Raw genomic sequence first — 21,826 nt, 5'->3', positions numbered from 1 at the left:
TGTCAAAATCAATTTTGCAAGTCTTAAGTTGAGCATTAAGACTCGTCACCTTATCATTTAATTTAGCAATACAATTAAGATGTTTATCACAGGCATCAACATCAAAGTCCTTACATTTATTACAAATAATGACATGCTCAACACATGAACTAGTTTTGGCTTCCTCTAGCTTAGTATTTAATTCATCATTTAAACTCTTTAAACTAGAGACAGATTCATGGCAAATAGATAACTCTGAGGAAAGCATTTCATTTCTTTTAATCTCTAAAGCAAGAGATTTTTGCACACTAACAAATTTGTCATGCTCCTCATATAAAATATCCTCTTGTTTTTCTAAAAGTCTATCCTTTTCATTTAGAGCATCAATTAATTCATTAATTTTTTCTACCTTAGCTCTATCTAAACCTTTAAATAAGCTAGAGTAATCTACTTCATCATCGGAAGAATCATCATCGCTAGAAGTAGTGTACTTAGGGGTATCTTGAACATGTACCTTCTTTTCCTTTGCCATAAGACATGTATGGCGTTCGTTGGGGAAGAGAGAAGACTTGTTGAAGGCCGAGGCAGCGAGTCCTTCATCGTCAGAGTCGGAAGAGGAGCAGTCCGAGTCCCATTCCTTTCCAAGGTGCGCCTCGCCCTTTGCCTTCCTGTAGCTCTTCTTTTTCTCCTTCTTCCCGCTCTTTTCTTGTCCCTGGTCACTATCATTATCGGAACAATTTGCAATAAAGTAACCAGTCTTAGCGCATTTGAAGCAGGAGCGCTTTCCCCTTGTTTTGTTCTTGTTGGGGGTATTCCTTGCGTCCTTTAAGAGCGGTCTTGAAGCGCTTGATGATAAGCGCCATCTCATCTTCGTGGATGCCGACAGCCTCCACTTGAGCTACCTTGCTTGGTAGCGCCTCCTTGCTGCTTGTTGCCTTGAGCGCAACGGGCTGCGGCTCGTAGACAGGCAGTGGGCCGTTCAAGGCGTCATCTACAAACCTTGCCTCCTTAACCATCATGCGCCCATTTACGAATTTTCCGAATATCTCCTCGGGCGTCATCTTTGTGTACCTGGGGTTTTCACGAATAAGATTCACAAGATGGGGGTCAATTACTGTAAAGGACCTGAGCATTAGTCGGACGACGTCGTGGTCCGTCCATCTTGTGCTTCTATAGCTTCTAATCTTGTTGACCAGGGTCTTGAGCCTGTTGTATGTTTGTCTTGGCTCCTCTCCCCTAATCATCGCGAACCTCCCCAGCTCGCCTTCCACCAACTCCATTTTGGTGATCATGGTGGCGTCGTTTCCCTCATGAGATATCTTGAGGGTGTCCCATATTTGCTTGGCGTTGTCCAAGCCACTCACCTTATTATATTCATCCCTGCTAAGTGAAGCTAGCAAGACAGTAGTAGCTTGTGCATTTTTATGAATTTGCTCATTTATGAAAACGGGATGTCAGTACTATCAAAATGCATTCCGTTTTCAACAATCTCCCAAATACTAAGATGGAGAGAAAATAAGTGACTACGCATTTTGTGACTCCAAAAAGAGTAGTCTTCTCCATCAAAGTGTGGAGGTTTCCCAAGTGGAATTGATAGCAAATGAGCATTAGAATTGAATGGAATACGAGAATAATCAAATGAATAGTTTTGATTAACCGTTTTCTTCTTTGAAGAGGAGTCGTCGTGTGGTGAAGAAGACGAGGCATCACTGTCGTAGTAGATGATCTTCTTGATGCGCCTCTTCTTCTTTCCTTCTTTCTTTTTTTGACTTGAGCCTGAGTCGGTAGGCTTGTCGTCTCTTGGCTCATTGAGGAGGGACTCCTTCTCCATTAATCACCATCCCCTTACCCTTAGTATCCATCTCTTCGGGCGGTTAGTCCCTTAAGTGAAGAGTACGACTCCGATACCAATTGAGAGCACATAGAGGGGGGTGAATAGGTGATCCTGTAAAATTCAAACACTAGTAGCCACAAAACTTAGTTATGAGTGTTAGTACGGCTAAATAATTTGAAGCGAGTTCTTGTGAACATAAACAATCACAGAGAGATCAACACAAGACACGCGATTTTTATCCCGTGGTTCGGCCAAGTAACACTTGCCTACTTCCACGTTGTGGCGTCCCAATGGACGAGGGTTGCACTCAACCCCTTTCAAGTGATCCGATGATCAACTTGAATACCACGGTTTTTCCTTTAGATGATTATTCTCGTTTGCGAGGAATCTCCACAAGTTTGGAGTCTCTCGCCCTTACAACAAAGATCACAATGAAAGCACGGAGTAAGGTTGGGATGAGCAACACACACAAGACACAATTCCCAGCACACCCACGCACACAAGAGAAGACTTGAGCTCAAATGACAACACAGGGAGTCCTTGACTCGAATAGAGCTCAAATCTCTAACACAACGAAACGAATGCGCGGGAACAGAGTCTGGATGCCTTAGGATGCTTAGTGAATTCTTGGGTGACTCCTCCATGCGCCTAGGGACCCCTTTTATAGCCCCAAAGCAGCTAGGAGCCGTTGAAGACAATCTTGGAAGGCTAATCTTGCCTTCTATCGAGTGGCGCATCGGACAGTCTGGTGTGCCACCGGACAGCTACTGTAGCCTGTCCGGTGCCGATCTCCTTCCTTTTCTGGCACAGATGATCGTTGCAGCTCCGGGCCCGTTGGGCACCGAACACTGTCCGGTGCACACCGGACAGTCCGGTGCCCCCTGCCGACCATTAGTGCGGGCCACGCGTCGTCCGCGGATTGCGCGGTCGACCGTTGCGCTGGTGACCGTTGGCTCACCGGACAGTCCAGTGCACCACCGGACAGTCTGGTGAATTATAGCCGTACGTCGCTGATCTTTTCTCGAGAGCGGCCTTTTCACCGGAGACCAGCCTGGCGCACCGGACAGTCCGGTGTGCCAGACTGAGCTGAGTTTTGGCTGCACCGAGCCAAGTCTTTTTTGTTTCTTTTCTTCTTCTTTTCTCATTGTTTCTAGCACTTAGATAACTTCATTAGTATTAAAAACAAATGTATGTACTAAGTCTAGAAACATACCTCATGCCCTTATTTGCACTTATTCAATCTTTGGCACATTAGGACTTAAAGAATATGTGTTGGGCACTTAATCACCAAAACATTATAGAAATGGCCCAAAGACACATTTCCCTTTCAATCTCCCCCTTTTTGGTGATTTATGCCAACACAACCAAAAGCAACCAAAAGAAGTGCAACACCAATGCAAATGAGGACCAAATTGTTTTTGACTATCATTTGGCATATTTGGATCATTCTTTGCCACCACTTGGTTTGTTTTTGCGAATCAAATTCCTTTTCCTATCTCTAAGTCAAACTCACTTGTTTGGGCATAAAGAGAGATAATCGAAGAGTGAAATTGATTAAGTGCCAAAAACTCCCCCTTTTCCCATAATCATAAATTTTCCCCCACAAGAGACCAAATTTTGCAATAAGAGTATTTTGGATAAATCAAAAGTTCTAACTCTATTGTTTTCAAAATTCACAAGTGGTAGCTGATCCATTTGCTTTGGCCTTAATTTCTCCCCCTTTGGCATTAAGCACCAAAACGGGATCATTCTTGGCCCTTTAACCCCATTGCCTCACCAAAAATGTCAATTAAGAGCAAAAAGGCAATAAGAGCAAAAAGGCAATAAGAGCGGGTTGGACGCCTGTTGCTACCGTCGGTGCCGCGTGGCGTAGAGGTTCGTGATGATCTGGTCGTCGGTGCACGCGAGGAGGCACGACAGTGTCGACACGCCAGAGTTCGTGCGGACGTCGACGCGCTGCTGCTGCTGTCGTCCAGTGGGCGAGTACTTGCATGGCTGGAGCGTCTAGAACGAGAAGGAATTGGAGCCGTCGAACAATGAGGAGCTGGAGAAGGACACTCAGTCGCTCAGGAGCACGGAGCCGCTCGACGTGGACTGGTTTGACGACACCAACACGCCGTAGATTGCTACGAAGAAGTGGGATCTGGGGTACGGAGGTCGGCATGCAGGAGAAGTGGGATCTCAGTGGCACGGGCCTGGTAGATGGCAGCAACGATGAAAGGAGGGAGAGGCGGATCACTCGAGCTGTTGGGTCCCTGTGCTATCGAATCCGACGGGACAGTGCCCATCACCATAGTGCTCTTCCCGGAGCCGGGGCTCCCCACCAGCGCGATGGTATTTCCGAGCATACGACGGGTCGTGGGGTCCCAGTGCGACCGAGATCTAGTGGGGAGATGCCCAGCACCACCGTGCACGAGTGCTGGCCTCCAAGCGGGCAGTGAAGAAGCGGAAGGGGGATCCTTGTGCGAGGGTGTGGCATCGAGGACGAGGGGACAAAGGTGAGGGGCGCCGAGGACAGGGCGAGGGCAAGCATGGGCATGGTACGCACTGCGGAACGGGCATCTCGAGGCGGAGGCGGGGGCATGGTGTAGCAAGTGTGGACGCCCACTTTAGAGCCTTATATAGTAGTAGAGATTCGTTTGACCTTTATACCAAGTTTAATCAACTCGTCTTGTTTAAATTTTTACGACAAAATGTACAATTCAAATCTATACTTAAAATAGATTATATTCTAAATAAGATCACGGTAAAAATTAATAAAAATTATGAACTTTTTTGAATAAGACGAGTCACTCTTGGTTGTGGTGGGAACTTTATTATACCGATCCATCTCTATATCTACCATATGTGAAGAGTCAAATAGGAATCCCCTAGGTCATGGAACTAATAAGAAGTATATATAAGAAGATATAGAAGAAAAGGAAGGAAATAGAGAAGGCTAATATCTAGGACCGGCGCCAGGTGCGTGATGAAAAGGACATCTAGGCCTCGCTGTTGGCATTTGTGGGGGAGTCTTCATGCTCCGATGACCTCTTGCGAGTTTTGCTCGAGCCAGCCTCATCCAAGATCTATAGATCACCTTCTTTCCCTTCAGAGATGTCTCCTTGCTAGAGGCCCACCTGCCACCTCGTTATAGAGTGTCAGCTCTAGGGGTCGCATGTCCCTAACAAAGCATGTCAGTTTTAGGGATTACTTGCCCCGATTGAGGCCCTAGTTGCTGAAAGGGAAATGTGTCCTTAGGCCATTTCTAAGTTGTTTTGGTGATTAACTGTCTAACACACCACTTTGAACCAACTATCTTGATATAAGCATGAGCACATGTTTATATCAAGCAAATTGGAGATGAGAAGTCCAAATGAGTTGGATTGGAAGACCAAAAAGTGCAACTTTGGGTAAAACTACAAAACAAGAGGTTTAAGTATTAAATAAGTTGCACTTACATTATAATATGTTTCTTACACCTTTGTTTAGCTACTAACTCTTTTGCGCAAGAAAAGTGCCATTTGGACTTATTTTGCACATATTGCAAATCTATTTGAAAAGAGATGAAAAAGGTATGGTTCTCTCACTTAGTCAATTGTTTTTGTTGCTAACTATGTTTGCCTAAGTGTTAGGGATCATCTCAAAGAGAGTCAAAAAAGAAGTACATGAGTTTGGCTCAGAAGAGCCAAACTTGGGACAGACTGGGCTTCATCGGACAGTCCGGTGTGTACCGGACATGTCCGGTGCTGGCCTGGTCAACTGGTTGCAACTGGCCGCTCTCGGGTTTTTTCTCGGGCTCAGTGGCTAAAATTCACCGGACAGTCCGGTGTGCATAGGGATGGCAGTGGGTATGGGTATGGTTTACCCGTCAGGTACAAATATGGTGGATTTTCATATCCACAGATACGGGTATGGATACTATATGGTATCCACGGCTAAAAATTTCACGGGTATGGATATGCGCTATCCATATCCATCACTCGATGGAAATATGACATGTGGAACTAATTTTCCTAATCCGTGACCCATTTCTGTTGGTCAGCACCAGTCACCAAGCCGAGTGTCAACCCAGCGCCCCAGCCAGCGTCTAGTCCTAGGCCAGTGAGGTGAGGCTGTGACACAAGAACCCAGCCACCCAGGCCCATGGGGTGATCCTCTAGGCTAGAAAGTGAAAGAGGGGGTGTAGTTGTCAAGAGCCTAGCCCTCACGAGTTCTTCTATCCTCACCGGCACGGTTCCTAGCCTTCATCCATCTCAAGATCATCCTCCCACTGGAACCTATCTACTTCTAGCTCCCTAATCGACATCTCTAGGAGGATGTTCTAACAAGTTGTAACATATATCCAAGGTGTCCTTCAATGATCCCACTTCTCGAAAATGTCCATAGAAATGTAGTGGGAGTGACTCTTGGGCCCAGTGCCCAATTGAAAATATACCTTCCCGAAGGGACTTATACCATTGGAGGTACAATCGACGAAGAAGTGGCAGAACAAGGTGACGCAGGGTCTTACTCCAACACAAGTCACGTGGAGGCAAGAAAAGGTGGGGAGGGCAAGGACAACATTAGGCATAAGATACCCAAGCTAGAGGTTGTAAATCAAGGACATTACAGAAGAATCAAGAGGGAGGAAAATGGACTCCAACAATGAGATGAGCATATAAGACCACATAATTGTCGTCCTCCTCTTGAGGGGGCCACATCGGGTAGGTTGTACGACGACCGTTGTTCGAGAGCAATGGGAAACCCAACAAGGTTCTCTTGTACTTTGTCCATGTCATCCTTGTTTAAGATTCGTGCATTCATAAGGTTCTGGAGGATTAATGATTCAACCATTACAAGAAGCAGCACTCTCAATGGTGGAGGTGTTTGGATACATATGCATCGTATATAGGCCTAGGCGTTGCACGTAAGAGCAAACAAGTATGATTGTTTTAAAACAATTTGACATTGCTAACTTTGCACTAAAATGTTGGGCAAAACATTTGGACTTAGGCACACTTGAAAAGAGTTTGAAAAATGCTATCGATGCAATTTTCCAGAAGACACACGGAAAAAGAGAGCACAGAGATTGGCGGCAAAGGCAACGAGATAAAAAAAATCAGTTGCTAATTATGAGATTCAAGGCTCAAGCTTTGTAGAGTCATAATTTGTTTTGGCCCTAAATAAACCAGAACAAATTTTACAGCCTAGATTTAGGACTCACCATTGGAGTTACTCTTAGAGGAGTGAGAGTCCAACATCTGGGTATCTTGAATTTATTTTCCTATTTACCGACTCATTCTCAACGCATGTACTTTTTAAATACAGTCTATTTTTGTTATAAATTGTAATTGTAAAAGAGAAAATGCTAAAACCAAAATCTAGCAAAGTTTACATATTATGCCTTTATTAGCATTTTGCTTGTTTGCTTTAGCAAAATACTATAATCATTGCTATTAAAAAAGAGAACATATCTACATGGAAGTTTGATACACATTATGCACATGTTAAATCACCATCATCCATCTCAAATCTAGCATCTCCATTTAATTATTATATTTTATAAATAACACCTTCCACTACTATACTCTACCATTTTAGATGGTGTTATTTGCAAAATATAAAAAGCAACTAAAGACATTGACACCATTTTAGAGGGTGATAATTTAATATGTGCACCATATACACCAAACTCTCATTAACACCAAATATGTTATCATTAAAAAAACTACTGTGACCAAATCAAGCCGTTCCAACGCCGGCATTGAGCACGATCATAAGTATTCCCTTTTTGCTGCCTTCTCACTTTTACAGTCAGTCTGCTGAAACAACGCTGCTGCTGATGATTATAATATATACACACGTACGCAATGCTATCAAGAAAGAAAGAAAATGACACCTCAAATACCAAGGAATGATGGAACTTTGCTTCAGGCTCCGCAACCACAACACAACAAACCAAAGAATTGCCAGTGACAGCGGGAGGAGATTGAGAATGGATAAGTGCATGCATAAGCTAGTTTCAGTCAGATGACATGATCTCCAGCTCTGCCCACCAGAGCGGCGACACCTTGGGAGTCGCTCCCTCAGGCCCGGCCCCAGCGCGGTGATCTCCTTCATCCTAGCAGCCACCTGTACCATCCGTGGTCGATCTCTTGTTGAGGTCTGGGTCCACGCAAGACCTTGCGAATTGCGATCTCCTTCATCCTAGCAGCCACCTGTACCATCAGTGGTCTCTTGTTGGGGTCTGGGTCCACCCAACCCAAGACCTTGCGACCTCGCACAGTGCGTGCGCGGCTTCTTGAGGGAACCAACCGAGGCTCGGGTCAATCAGCTCCGCAAGGGGCATGCTGCCATCATCCAAGTAGCGAGACGCCAAGTGCTCCAGTGAAACCCCGTCGTCGTCGTCTTCTTCGGAGTAGGCAACTTTTCCGGTTAGTCTCTCCAGCAATAGCATGCCATACTGATGAACCATGGCATCTATGCCTGAAACCGAGGAGAGCTCGTCATCAGCGGTTGAGCTGGAATCCGATCCCTTGGTGGTGGCAGTGTCCGAGACCTTTGCAGCGAAGCCATCAGTGAGGTATATAGTGCTGGAGTCAAGGTTCCTTGGCACAACAGGTGGTTCAGCTGGTGCATGTGCTCCAGACAGTAAGCGACCCCCATGGATATCCTCAGCCGGGCCGCCCAGTCCAATCGGTGATCGGCTTCTCTAACTGCGATGCAAACAAACATGTTGTCAGGTGTACCATTACATGGTATGTTTGCAAGCAATACGGCTTGTACAGTATTGTGTTTCTATGGATTGTAGCTGCGGTAGCCGAACAAGGTGAAAGTTTTGATCAAGTGACTTACCATAGCGCGTATTCGAAAACCATTGCTCTGGTAAAAGGTTGATCTTCCTAGCAATAGCCGAGTAGATTCATGAAATTCTTGTGGCTAACTTGAGATAAACTTGTGGTGTGATCAAGCAAATGGAGATTCAGTTACAAGTCTGCAGTCTTTTCTCTTTTTTTTTTTTAACAAAACAAAACAAAGGAGAATATGTGAGGTAAAGTAGCATGCTTACGCTACCTTGTTCCTGTAGTGGGTTTCACATTGTTTTGACCATTCCTTGGCGGATGTTAACACAACTGCTATTTCAACTCCACTCGATAATGTACCCTTGTACAGCATGCATGCAGCTAGGCGTAGAGCCAACTATGTTGCTGAAGTCCTCGCAGGCTGCTTCCAGCTCAGATCGTTTCAACGCAGGTACACCTGGAGTTGATGATAGCTCACGCTGCAATAGAAAAGAAAGAAAAAAACAGATACCTGTTACGAATGCTCGCTGCAGCTGGCCGCTTAACCCTGTGGCCCATGGCCGCCTGACGGTGCCCACCTTCTTGACTCGACAGTACATAACAGAAGCTGGCAAGCTGCAGCCATGACAAGAAAAACTGCACTCCCTGCAGCGACCAAGCTGTACTCTCTGGAGGAGTGTCTATGCGGTCGGGGAGGCGCTGCCGATGGATGATGAGATCCAGAAGCAGATGGTGATGGCCAGGCTTTAGGAGCAGGTGCCCCTTTTGAATTTCTAGTTGGATCATGTCTTGGTTTTTTCTGGGGTCGTCCGTGTCTGTTGGGCTTCGTCTTCTCATTCTCCTGACTAGGAGTAGGAGGAGCGTGTCTAGGTGGCTGGGGATGCTCGTTTCTACCACCAGTCTCCAGCAGCAGCAATCTTCTAGCTTGCACGTTCCAGATAGTTCATGCCAATACACGTAATGTTTATATCCAACTTACTAAATTTTAATCGGAGGGACTACTATTATGCATTCCCAGATGACAAGGGCATTCTCCTCCTGGCCAGGCCGGCTTGTCTTCGAATGGTCTCACTCCGAATCCAGCATATTACCAATCTCTCGATGCACCAGTCAAACTGATATTCAAAGTTTATATCCTCGAATGGTCTCACTCCGGCACAGGATTCCTTTTTTCTGAATTCAAAGTTGTTCCGGCCAAAGGCAATGTGTTGAAACATACTCTTCAAAGTTGTTTAGAAAAGAGTATCCTGAATTCAGTCTTCACCTTCATCAGCAACTTTCTCGACTTCGATTTGTTGCTTCTTGGGCTGTGCCCTTCGTCAAGACTCAAGAATCAATAACCAAGGGTTTGATCATCAAAACTTTCCTTATGAACGCCTATGCCTGATAATGCAGTTTTCGGTCTTGTTTCGTAGACAATAAGAAAGAAGAATGATTGATTCCTCATGCCACTTGCATAATTTGTGCATTGTTTTCCACGATGGTCGGTGAAAATTCTTTAAAACCGCCTGCAGTTTAGAACTAAGACCTCTCATCAATCTGCTTGTTCTGTTAAGAGTGGTGAAGCACAGGTAAAGGAAGTAAAATGCCCCATTTCTGAAACTCTCTCCTCCATGTATGGATTGGAGCTTTTGGAGTAAGGACCAACTGCCAGCTTCTTAGGTGAACCTTCATGTAACTGACAAGAAATGATATCAGCAACAGAGTTTTACCCGCTCCTGGAGTATGTGCAATAACACAACCACCTCTACTTGTTTAATCATCCATTTCTTCAACTGTAATGATCCTGCCAAGTTTTTCTATATAAATTCGAATGCTCTTCTTTGATGAGCAAATAGCTCTGGTTCAAGATCAGTGTTTGAAGCCCACACATTCCCACTTTCCTTTTTAGAGAATTCTTATAATTTTATATCATAACATTTATGATACGTGCTAGGTTGTTCATTAATCATATTTTCATAGTATAGATATTTGATGTTTTAATTTCTTTTTATAATTTTCGTCAAACTTGAGTTGCTTTGACCCTTGTAAAGTTGAAATGACTTACAATTTGAAACGGAAATGGAGTATTAAATCTTAATTTGAAACAGAAACGGGGAGCGTAATAAATCTTAAGAGGTATACTAATCACATACCAGAAAGGCAGAAACAGAACAGATAGCAGTAGCATGACAAGGTTCCTTTCATGTTTCCTCCACATCAACATCACTGCTATCTGACAAAAATAATGTCCACACACAGGCAGCGTTGGCATTATAAGATTGAGACCATCAAACTAATAAGATTCAGAGTCGAAACCATAGGATTTACCTGAATGTCCACACACAAGCAACCAGCATTTACATGAATGTCAACTTATCTCTCGGCACCATAAGATAAGATTCGCACCGGCAAATTAAATACACATCTTAATACAACCACGGCCTTCCACATTGTGCAAAAACATCTTATATAAAGCATGGTCTGCAGTCTGCACTCTGCTCCAGCCTCCAAGGCCACAAGACTATAGAGGTGGTAATGGTACTGCTGGGTTACTGAACAATTATTTCGAGCTGCTTATACAAGGCAAACAAACTCTATATAATTTGCTCGGTTTTACAAGCCTTCTCCGCTTCATATCAGGAAAATCTAGGGTGTTTTTTGTTGCCCTTTATCAGAAAAAAAACTGCGTTAGTTAGCATAGCATTATCTCTTTTTCCTAAACAATGTCAATGTATTTGCTAGCTTGCTTTTCGAGAAAAAAAATGTATTTGCTAGCAAACTGGTGAACACCAACACATACAGTAAATGTCATGTCCAACTGCAAGAATATCAACAGTTTACTGTTCATTTGACTCATGTGTTAATAAATTCATTGATCATTCCACTTGTTTTCTCAACAATGGCAATCGCAAGGCACAATGATTTTTAATGGGAATGCAACTAGCCCTAACTACATTTCTTCCCCTTCACTTTGCCTCACTTCTTTAATCCTTTTTAATTAAGGATATATCCTAAACAGCATAAAACAATTCAATTACTCAACTGCTAAGTTTACAATGAAAAAAAATGAATACAGTGTGGACATAAACTACTCAAGTCAAAACCTTTTGTTGCCTGTATTTGAACTCTATCTGTGCTGTGATATTTCCAAACATCTGTACCAGAGAGATTACCAATCAAGCCTTTTACCACCACTGATGCACAAGGACGCCGTTCTCCCGCAGCGAGCTGAAAAGGTCCAAGCACTCCTCGTAAGTGTTGTCATACTTGGGCGACCGCTCACCAGGGCAGCACTTCTGCCACCGATTGTAATGGCACTCCAGGAAAAGCTCGTCGACCAAGCAGATTGCACCCGTGTCGAACAGCCTTGGGATCAAATCGAACTCGGTCCCCTCCACGTCCATCTTCATCACCAAGTAGTCCTGCTCTGTCACAGTCTGCTTCAACCACTCGGCGAGGTCAAACGCAGGGACACTCCTGACCTCGCCGGACATCTTCTTCCCGGTGGTGGGGCGGATGCGCCCCATGCCACGACCATTGGCCTTGGCTTCGTCCTCTTTTCCAGGATCACCATTGATCTCGAATACCAGTGTCTCATTCTTGACCCAGGCTGCATAGGGAAGCAATGTGACACCCTTCTTTGTCGCGTACTCAGAGTGGAACGCCGGGTCAGCTTCAATGGCGAACACCTGGAAGGTGTGGTTCTGCTTAGGGTAGTGCTTGCGGAACCAGCTACCGATGCTGGAGCCGTAGCTGTGCGCGCCAACGTCGACATACACGTACCGGCGTTTGAAGCTGATATCGGCCAGGGCCGGGAGGTACTTGATGTTGTTCATGTTTCTCTTGAGCGTGAGCCAGGGTTTGAGTGGCTCTTCCTGGATCAGTGGCTCGGCATGAGCGAGGAGCTGGAGCCTGTGATCCCCAACCGAGCAGTTGTTCACTGATGAAGAAGTGCCCGTGCCCGTGGACCGAAGATTCTTGTGGACGAAGACAAGTTCCCGGAGTGTGGAGTAGCTGTCGTCCTGGCCGTCGATCTCGCGAGATCGGACAAGGCGGAGCAACGGGAGGAGCGCCTGTATCGAGCGGAAGCTGTAGGCGTCGGCGGCGCTGGACGTGAGCATGACGAGATGGCCCTCGGGTTTGAGGATCCGCGCGGCCTCGGCGGCGAGGTCGGCCGGGCGCTTGGCGGCGTCGAGGGCGCGCCCCGCGAAGACGAAGTCGACGGACGACGCGTCGAACGGCAGTCGGCGGTCGTGCCCCGCGACGACGAGCGGGGGCGCGCGCTTCCTGGCGACGGCGACGGCTCTGGCGACGCCGAGTTCCCGCATCGCGAGCGCCTCCTGCGCGCCGCCGAGGCAGACGGCGCGGGATCCCGGCGCGAGAGCGCCGGCTGCGATGTGCGGCGCGAGGACGGCGGCGTGGTAGTCGACGGCCCTGCGCCAGCGGCGGGTGCGCCAGACCTCCGGCGACGGGACGTCAGCCTGGACGACGTGGGTCCTCGTGGTGGTTGCGACGGTGGCGGCGGGCCGGTAGAGCGGCCAACCGGCGGGACCGGCGGAGACGGCGAGGAAGGCGCCGTAGAGGAGGCGGAGCGCGAGGGCGGCGACGGCGAGGAGGAGCAGGCGCAGGAGAAAGGAGCACCGCCGCGGCGCGGAGGAGGGGTCCATGGTGGTGGTTTTCCCGGGCCCTCGTGAGAAAGGTAAAGGGGAGGGAAGGGGTCCGGTGCTAGTGATAGTGCTAACGGGAGCAGAAACGGGCGAAGGTGTGGTTGGCGCCGACGAGGGAGGCGAGGAAGGGGAAGGTGTAGCCCAGGAAGGTGGAAGAAGAAGAGGGGTAAGAGGATCTCCAACAACATAACCTATAAAAATGCCCTATAATTTTAAAATAAATATATTTTATAGAATTTAAGGCACCAACAAAACACATCGCTCCAACAGTAAAGCCTCAAATCTAGATTATAGGGCAGCCCACTACGGTATAGTATATTTGAGTCATTTGAGAGGGTGCCCTATAGTTTTTTGACAAAAATTTATAAAATAGGGCAATGTTGGAGTAGTTTTTTCTGTGAGCATCTCCAACAATGCCTCAAACTAGTGCTTCAAATTGAAATATGGGGCTCAACACAGAAAAAACTACTCCAACAGTGACCTATTTTATAAATTTTTGTCAAAAAACTATAGGGCACCCTCTCAAATGACTCAAATATACTACATCGTAGTGGGCTGCCTTATAATCTAAATTTAGGGCTTTACTGTTGGAACGATGTGTTTTGTTGATGCCCTAAATTTTATAAAATATACTTATTTTCAAATTATAAGGCATTTTTTAGGTTACGTTGTTGGAGATGCTCTAATCGGAGGATTCTACTACGCCTTCCATGGGTCAGCTTGGGATACGTTAGGGACAGTGGATTGGCTCCTGCGGCGGCGGTGCCATCGCCATGGGATCAGATCATCGAAGACCCCTTTCCCTTGCCGGACTAGTTGCCCGGGAATCGGAGGGAGAACGCGCTTTTTGCCGGTCAAGGCCTGGCTCGCAGCGCTCTTTTGGGCCTGGGATTGCGTCTGTATTACGGTCGTGCCACTCCTCCGATGGAGCGCCTCGTCCTTTCGGAGAACGGGAGACCATGGTTTGCTCGTTTCGATTAAAGATATTTATTTGTACTGTTATATATATAATCTATAAATATAAAATAATACTAGTTGAGTGTCCGTGTGTTGCAACGAAAATATATAATATCAGTATACTACGAAAAATTATATACAAAATATGTGTTATACCGTTATAAAAAAATGTTTTATAATCAATTTGTCATTCTGGCCATACATAAATTTTGTTATTTTAATCTATTTGTTTTACTATTACATTGTAACCATCAGTATCATGCAGACTTTGATATATATCACGATTTGCATGGTCTCATCATTGGAGAGCACGTTCCACACATACAGGAAGAAATTCCCCCGTACATCGTTAGTCATCAGACACGTACCACCATACGCTTTTGCTTAAACAAAAAGGCAAGTGTGTGTGTTTGCGAAGAGAATTAAAGGCAAGTCGGCACAAAAGCTACCCCAATGGTGGCGAGGATGACGAACTGGTCATTGTTGTTGGTCCTCCTCTGCGTCACCTCCTGCGTCAAGATGACGCCACGGTCCTCGATATAGTAGTCGTCGAACACGCGCGACACACCGAGTACTGATGACTCTTGGTTGGGCTGTAAAACGAAGTGTACCCTGGGCTCATCAGCAAGGTAGTGCCCCTGGCCGTTGCACCACCAGATGTGCTACTCTTCTACATACATCATGTTCAACGACACTCACACAACGTCAGCAACGGTCATCGTCCCAACGCACAAGAATTAATGGCCGGTCAGTAGCGACTTACGTGGCAGGTTGGGCTTCAGGTGGACGATGAGCTGGACGACGTGATGGTGTCGTCGTCGAATGCGATGCCCAGAACAACCCGAGAGTCGCCGACGTTGGCGACGACCATGAGGTCCCCCTCTTGACGATGGACAGCGCGGAGCAACCGCTCTGCACCGCGTCCAAGCGGTGGCTGCGCCGGAGCTTGTCGTACATAGCAGCACATGCGGCCACGTAGGACTGTTTCTAGAGGTCGAACTGGCAGTCGCCAAGTTTCTTCTCGTCGTCGATGAGCGACCCCAACGCGAGTGCCTCCTACTAATGGTGTTTGTTCGGGGTTTTCAAGTAAGAAACATGGATTCATATTTGGCGTTGATTTATAAAAATGACTCATAAGTCAGATTCATGGAAAAAATATTACGAAGAATAAATGTCACGCATGCAAAAAAGGAATTTAAGTTGAAAACATTATTCAAACAAAAGAAATTGCATGCAAGGCTCTTCTTTAAATACTACTTCCATCCAAAAATATAATTCAAGAATTTTGGTGATACTTATCTACTACTACGCATTGTGCAAGGGTAGCAGGTGAGCTTGGGGAGAGATGTAGTAGATGTGTTTCCTGTTATAGATGTAGACATACACACGTGTGGTGTAGCGGTAACTACTGCTAGCATTTGCTTGAGAGGTCATGAGTTCGAATCCCCTTGGGACCATGTGTATTTTTTAATTTTAGCCAGACGTCGGTTGTACGGGGGAATGGGAATAGGAATGGGAATGAGCTTTGCGGGGAGGGGGAATGAGAATGAGAGATATAGAATGGTGGCAGAACATGGGAATAGACTGTGCACGGGGAGGAAGGAATCGGAAAGGCAGAACAGGAAATGGTAGAACACGAAATGGGCATAACAGGAAATGGAAGACTACTATTGCAGCCTTAATAAGTAGTAGAGATAGTAGTAGAAGTAGATATGAATTAAAGTCAAGTGAATAGGTTATATGATGTTCCTGTAGTGTGGCTTCGCCCATTTGGTATCCCACAACGAGGACTCGCCAAGGACTCGTCATTAAGGTATCCCGTCTTTCGCAGCTCGCCAAATTGAGACCATTCCTGTCGAAGCCTTGACTAACAGCGCCGACACTTGGTAAAAGATATTATTGCCCTCTCATTGAATCGATAGTAAGACAACCAGCAACTTCGGGTCTTACATCAATTTGCCAAAGACAATCATCACCTTTACAAATATCTAAAAGGAGCACTTGACTCAATTCCTAACTCAAATTCATTCACCCCTGAGGATTAGGAACTACAATAGTTTAGTTTATGTTTTAGTCTCACTATTTGGAAATTTAGGGATCGAATGAGACTAAAATGGAGGGACTAATGTTTAGTCCCAGCGTCGATGTTTCGAGTAAGCACCGACGAGTAAATTTAAATTTGTAGTGCGTGTTTTAGGTCTGGTTGGTGTGCGAGGTGGACACAATAGTTATATTGGTTCAGACCGAATATCCCTTCCTAGTCTTTGGTGGTTTGCGCTACTAGCATCAGATTGCTCATAGTAGAGGGTTACATCAGGCAATAGAGGGAAAAAGTTCCTAAGTCACTAATGTAAGTGTGTGTTGGGGCGAAGGCGCAACGCCCCCTCGCTCGATCAGCTACGATGTCGAAGAGGATTCAAGAGAAGACTGAAGAGCGCGAAGGCTAAAGAGTGAGCTCCGCTATGGAGTGCACGGAGCGAGCGCGGGCGAAGGCTTGGGTGCTCCCTTCATCTAGACGAACCAGGACGAAGGCCATCGAGAATTCCGAAGGCTGAGCGCGTGAAACGCGAAGTCCATGTGTTGTAACCTACTACTAATTATAATAAGGGACTCGTGTATAGTCGGTCCATGTTACAGGATCCCACCTGTAGGTCGCTATGTGGGCGGAGTCGTTAGTATGTCAGCCCATGTCAGTAATTAATTATGATGTAATGACCCGTCGTAACCCCCTAAGGGAGAATATTCCAGGGATAACGTAGGTAACCGAGAGTATAATCGTCTTTAACGGGGCATGGCCAACTGTAACACCCTGAATTTGTGCGGCGATGTCCACATGTGTTGGGAATGGGACTCCGATGAGAGCTCCACCGACTCCTCCTCCGACGAGGATGCCGCCAACATCGTCGTCAATAAGGGCCTCCTCTTCCCCAACGTCGGCCACAAGTGCTTCATGGCAAAGGACGGCAAAAAGAAGAAGGTACAATCTAGAACCACCCCAAGTATACTACATCTAGTGATGAGGGTAGTTCTAGTGAAGATGAAGATGATCTCCTTACTCTTTTTGCCAACCTTAACATGCAACAAAAAGAAAAATTGAATGAATTGATAGGAGTCATTCATGAGAAGGATGAACTTTTGGATAGCCAAGAGGAATTCCTTATTAAAGAAAACAAAAAACATGTTAAATTGAAAAATGCTTATGCTCAGGAAGTAGAGAAATGTGAAAATTTATCTAAGGAGCTTAGCATTTGCCATGAATCAATTTCTAACCTTAGAACTGAGAATGCTAATTTAATTACTAAGGTTGAAAAGTTAAATGTTTGTAATGATTCAATTTCCAATCTTAGAAATGAAAAAAGCTAGTCTAATTGCTAAGATTGACGAATTGAATGTTTGCAAAAAATCTATTTCCTGTCTTAGAAATGAGAATGCCACATTACATGCTAAGATAGGAGAATTAAATGTTTGCAAACCATCTACATCTACCGTTGATCATGTTTCTATTTGTACTAGATGTAGAGATGTTAATGTTGATGCTATAAATGACCACCTTGCTTTAATTAAACAACAAAATGATCATATAGCTCAATTAACTGCTTATATTAATGAGCATGAAATTTAAAATGAAAAATTTAAATTTGCTAGGAGCATGCTCTATAGTGGGAGACGCCCTGTCATTAAGGATGGCATTGGTTTCCAACAGGGAAGCAATGTCAAGCTTAATGCCCCTAAAAGATTGTCTAGTTTTGGTAAGGGCAAGGCTCCCATGGTTTAGGATAATGAGGGCTATATTTTATATCCTACTGATTATCCCGAACACAAAATTAGGAGAACTCATGTTAAGAAATCTCATTCTGTTTCTCACCATGCTTTTATGTATAAGAATGAGGCTTCTAGCTCTAGGCATTCTACTCATATTAAAATGCCTTAAAAGAAAACTACTACTACATCAAATGAGCCTAACATTTTATTTAAGATTTTTGATGTATCATATGTTTTAACTAACAAATCAGGCAAAGTAGTTGCCAAATATGTTGGGGGGCAAACACAAGGGCTCCAAGACTTGTGTTTGGGTACCCAAGGTGCTTGTTTCTAACATCAAAGGTGAAAGGGAAATAGGGTTTAACCTTTTCCTATAAATTATTTTGGTGGTTGAATGCCCAACACAAATAATTGGACTAACTAGTTTGCTCTAGATTATATATTCTACAGGTGCCAAAGGTTCAACACAAACCAATAAAAAGATCAAAGTTAGGGTTCAAAAGATAGGAGCAAAAGAAACCGAAGAGAACCCTGGTCTGGCGCACCGGACAGTCCGATGTGCCACCGGACAGTGTCCGGTGCACCAGGGACGATCGAGTCAAACTCTTCACCTTCGGGTTTCTGAGGCCGCGCTCCGCTATAATTCACCGGACTATAATTCACCGGACCATCCGGTGTGCCACCAGACTGTCCGGTGCACCGGCTGAGCAACGGCTAGGCAGCGCAACGGTCGGCTCCAACGGTCGCCTCCAACGCTACAGTGCGGACAGTTCACGCAGAAGTCAGAGCAGCCACAGAAGGCGCACCGGACAGTGAACTATGTCTGTCTGGTGCAGCACCGGACTATCCGGTGCCACATGATGACAAAGCTCCAACGGTCGAAACCATCAGAACCCTAACGGTTGGGTGACGTGGCTGGCGCACCGGACTGTCCGGTGCGCCCATCGACAGCAGCCTTCCCCAACGGTTGAATTGGTGGTTGGGGCTATAAATACCTCACAACCACCTCCACTCCAACCATCCAAGCATTCACTACTCCTCATTCAATACAAGAGCAAAATACAACACTCCAAGACACAAATCAAAGCCTCCGATCCAATCAAAGTCCATAATTCAACTCTAGTATTTTAGGACTTGTGAGAAGATCGTCTTGTGTTCTTTGTTGCTCTTGTTGCTTGGTTGGCTTTCTTCTTTCTCTCATTCTTACTCTCAAAGCCTTGTAAGCGAAGCAAGAGACACCAATTGTGTGGTGGTCCTTGCAGGGTCTAAGTGACCCGAGAAATCAAGGAAGAAAACTCACTCGGTCTAAGTGACCGATTGAGAGAGGGAAAGGGTTGAAAGAGACCCGGTCTTTGTGAACACCTCAACAGGGACTAGGTTCTTTGGAACCGAACCTCGGTAAAACAAATCACCGTGTCATCTGCTCTATTTTCTTGGTTGATTTGTTTTCGCCTCTCTCCCGGGCTTAACTTTTATTTTAACGCTAACCCCGGCTTGTATTGTGTGCTTAAGTTTGTAAATTTCAGATTCCGCCTATCCACCCCCCCCCCTCTAGGCGACTTTCAATTGGTATCAGAGCCCGATACTTCATTAGAATCTAACCACTCAAAGTGATGCCGGCAGGATCCGCCAATAGGGAGATGGAAACGGGCACAAGCCACGGTAAGGCTCCATCAAGGGAGTCCGGCGCCAAAGGAAGGGAGAAATCACCTCCTCGTGTCAAGTCACACCAGAGTGGCGATAAGAAGAAAAAGATGAAGAAAGTGGTCTACTACAAGACCGATTCTTCGTCGCCATCCACCTTCGGCTCCGACGCACCATCCATCACTTCTAAGCGTCATGAGCGCAAGAAGTTTAGTAAGATCCCCCTACGCTATCCCCGTATTTCTAAACGCACTCCTTTCTTTCCGTCCCATTAGGCAAACCATGGTTTTTTGATGGTGAAGATTATTGTATGTGGAGTGATAAAATGAGGCATCATCTAACCTCACTCCACGCAAGCATATGGGATATTATTGAGTTTGGAGCGCAGGTACCATCCGTACGGGATGAAGGATATGACTCGGACAAAGTCGCCCAAATCCGGCACTTTGACTCCCAAACCACCACCATACTCCTCGCCTCTCTATGTCGAGAGGAGTATAATAAGGTGCAAGGGCTAAAAAGTGCCATAGAGATTTGGGATGTACTAAAAAACCACGCACGAAGGGGACGAGGTGACCAAGATCACCAAGCGGGAGACGATCGAGGGGGAGCTCGGTCGATTCATCCTCAACCAAGGAGAGGAGCCACAAGCGATGTACAACCGGCTTAAGACATTGGTCAACCAAGTGCGCAACCTCGAGAGCACCAAATGGGATGACCATGAAATGGTCAAGGTTATTCTTAGATCACTCGTATTTCGTAATCCCACTCAAGTTCAATTAATACGTGGTGATCCTAGATACAAGCTAATGTCTCCCGAGGAAGTAATAGGAAAGTTTGTGAGCTTTAAGTTGATGATCAAAGGCTCCAAACATATCGTCAACTTGGAGCAAGGCGGCACCTCCACACCCGAGGTGCAACCCGTCGCATTCAAGGTGACGGAAGAAGAAAAGAAGGAACCTACGCCAAGTAGGATTCCCATCGACGCCTCCAAGCTCGACAACGATGAGATGGCGCTCATCGTCAAGAGTTTTCACCAAATCCTCAAGCAAAGGAGGGAGAAAGATTACAAACCCCGCTCCAAAAGGGTGCGCTACAAGTGTGGTAAGCCCGATGTCCTATATCTAGTGACAGTAACAGGGGCGACGATGCTCACGTGTGTCGGGAATGGGACTCCGACATGAGCTCCACCGACTCCTCCGACGAGAATGCCGCTAACATCACCGTCAACAAGGGACTTCTCTTCCCCAACGTCGGCCACAAATGCCTCATGGCAAAAGACGGCAAGAAAAAGAAGGTACAAGCTAGAACCACCCCTAAGTATACTACATCTAGTGATGAGGGTAGTTCTAGTGACGATGAAGATAACTTACTTAGTCTTTTTGCCAACCTTAACATGCAACAAAAAGAAAAATCAAATGAATTAATATGTGATATTCATGAGAAGGATGAACTTTTGGATAGCCAAGAGGAATTCCTTATTAAGGAAAACAAAAAGCATGTTAAAGTGAAGAATGCTTACGCTCAGGAGATAGAAAAATGTGAAAACTTGACTAAGGAGCTTATCATTTGCCATGATACTATTTCCAACCTTAGAACTGAGAATGTTAACTTGATTGCTAAGGCTGAGAAATCAAATGTTTGCCATGATTCATTTGTCAATCTTAGAAATGAAAATGCTAGTTTAATTGCTAAGATTGATAAATTGAATGAATCAATTTCTAGCCTTAAGACTGAGAATGCTAGTTTAATTTCTAAGGCTAAAGATTTAAATGTTTGCAATGTTTCTATTTCCAATCTTAGAAATAAGAATGTTATTTTACATGATAAGATTGATGAATTAAATGCTTGCAAACCTTATACATCTAGTGTTGATCATGTTACTATTTGTACTAGATGTAGAGACATTAATGTTGATGCTATTCATGATCATCTAGCTTTAATTAAACAACAAAATGATCATATAGCACAACTAACTGCAAAAATTATTGAGCATGAAATTGAAAATGAAAAATTTAAATTTGCTAGGAGCATGCTCTATAATGGGAGACGCTCTGGCATTAAGGATGTCATTGGTTTCCAACAGGGAAACAATGTCAAACTTAATGCTCCCAAAAGATTGTCTAATTTTGTTAAGGGCAAAGCTCCCATGGCTCAGGATAACGAGGGTTACATTTTATATCCTGCTGGTTATCCTGAGCACAAGATTAGGATAATTCATGCTGGGAAGTCTCATT

The 21,826-nt window shown here is 45.3% G+C and overlaps 1 protein-coding gene and 1 pseudogene across 6 annotated transcripts; both read right to left on the bottom strand.

Moving 5' to 3' along the window:
- Window positions 1-7,472: 7,472 nt before the first annotated feature.
- On the bottom strand, window positions 7,473-8,633 carry LOC103649353 (protein MALE DISCOVERER 2-like; annotated as a pseudogene).
- On the bottom strand, window positions 7,473-13,411 carry LOC100383151 (methyltransferase). Of its 6 annotated transcripts, none has more exons than XM_035964912.1 (7): window positions 11,733-13,411; window positions 10,888-11,225; window positions 10,713-10,792; window positions 9,089-10,363; window positions 8,849-8,998; window positions 8,630-8,728; window positions 7,473-8,490 (listed from the first exon to the last, which is right to left on the bottom strand). In XM_035964912.1, the coding sequence occupies exon 1, from the start codon at window positions 13,224-13,226 to the stop codon at window positions 11,745-11,747; it is 1,482 nt and encodes a 493-aa protein (XP_035820805.1). In that variant the 5' UTR covers window positions 13,227-13,411; the 3' UTR covers window positions 7,473-8,490; window positions 8,630-8,728; window positions 8,849-8,998; window positions 9,089-10,363; window positions 10,713-10,792; window positions 10,888-11,225; window positions 11,733-11,744. The 6 variants fall into 6 exon arrangements, with proteins under 6 accessions (XP_035820805.1, XP_035820806.1, XP_020403464.1 ...); XM_035964913.1 differs by having other exon boundaries at window positions 8,849-9,056; window positions 9,156-10,363; XM_020547875.3 differs by having other exon boundaries at window positions 8,849-10,363.
- Window positions 13,412-21,826: the final 8,415 nt, after the last annotated feature.

This window comes from Zea mays, chromosome 2 (genome assembly GCF_902167145.1).
Source record: "Zea mays cultivar B73 chromosome 2, Zm-B73-REFERENCE-NAM-5.0, whole genome shotgun sequence".
Lineage (NCBI taxonomy): Eukaryota > Viridiplantae > Streptophyta > Magnoliopsida > Poales > Poaceae > Zea > Zea mays.
This window is presented reverse-complemented; position numbering and strand designations above follow the sequence as displayed.

Coding starts and splice junctions, on each gene's coding strand:
- LOC100383151 (XM_020547875.3), bottom strand. CDS start 13,226: ATGGACCCCTCCTCCGCGCCGCGGCGGTGCTCCTTTCTCCTGCGCCTG.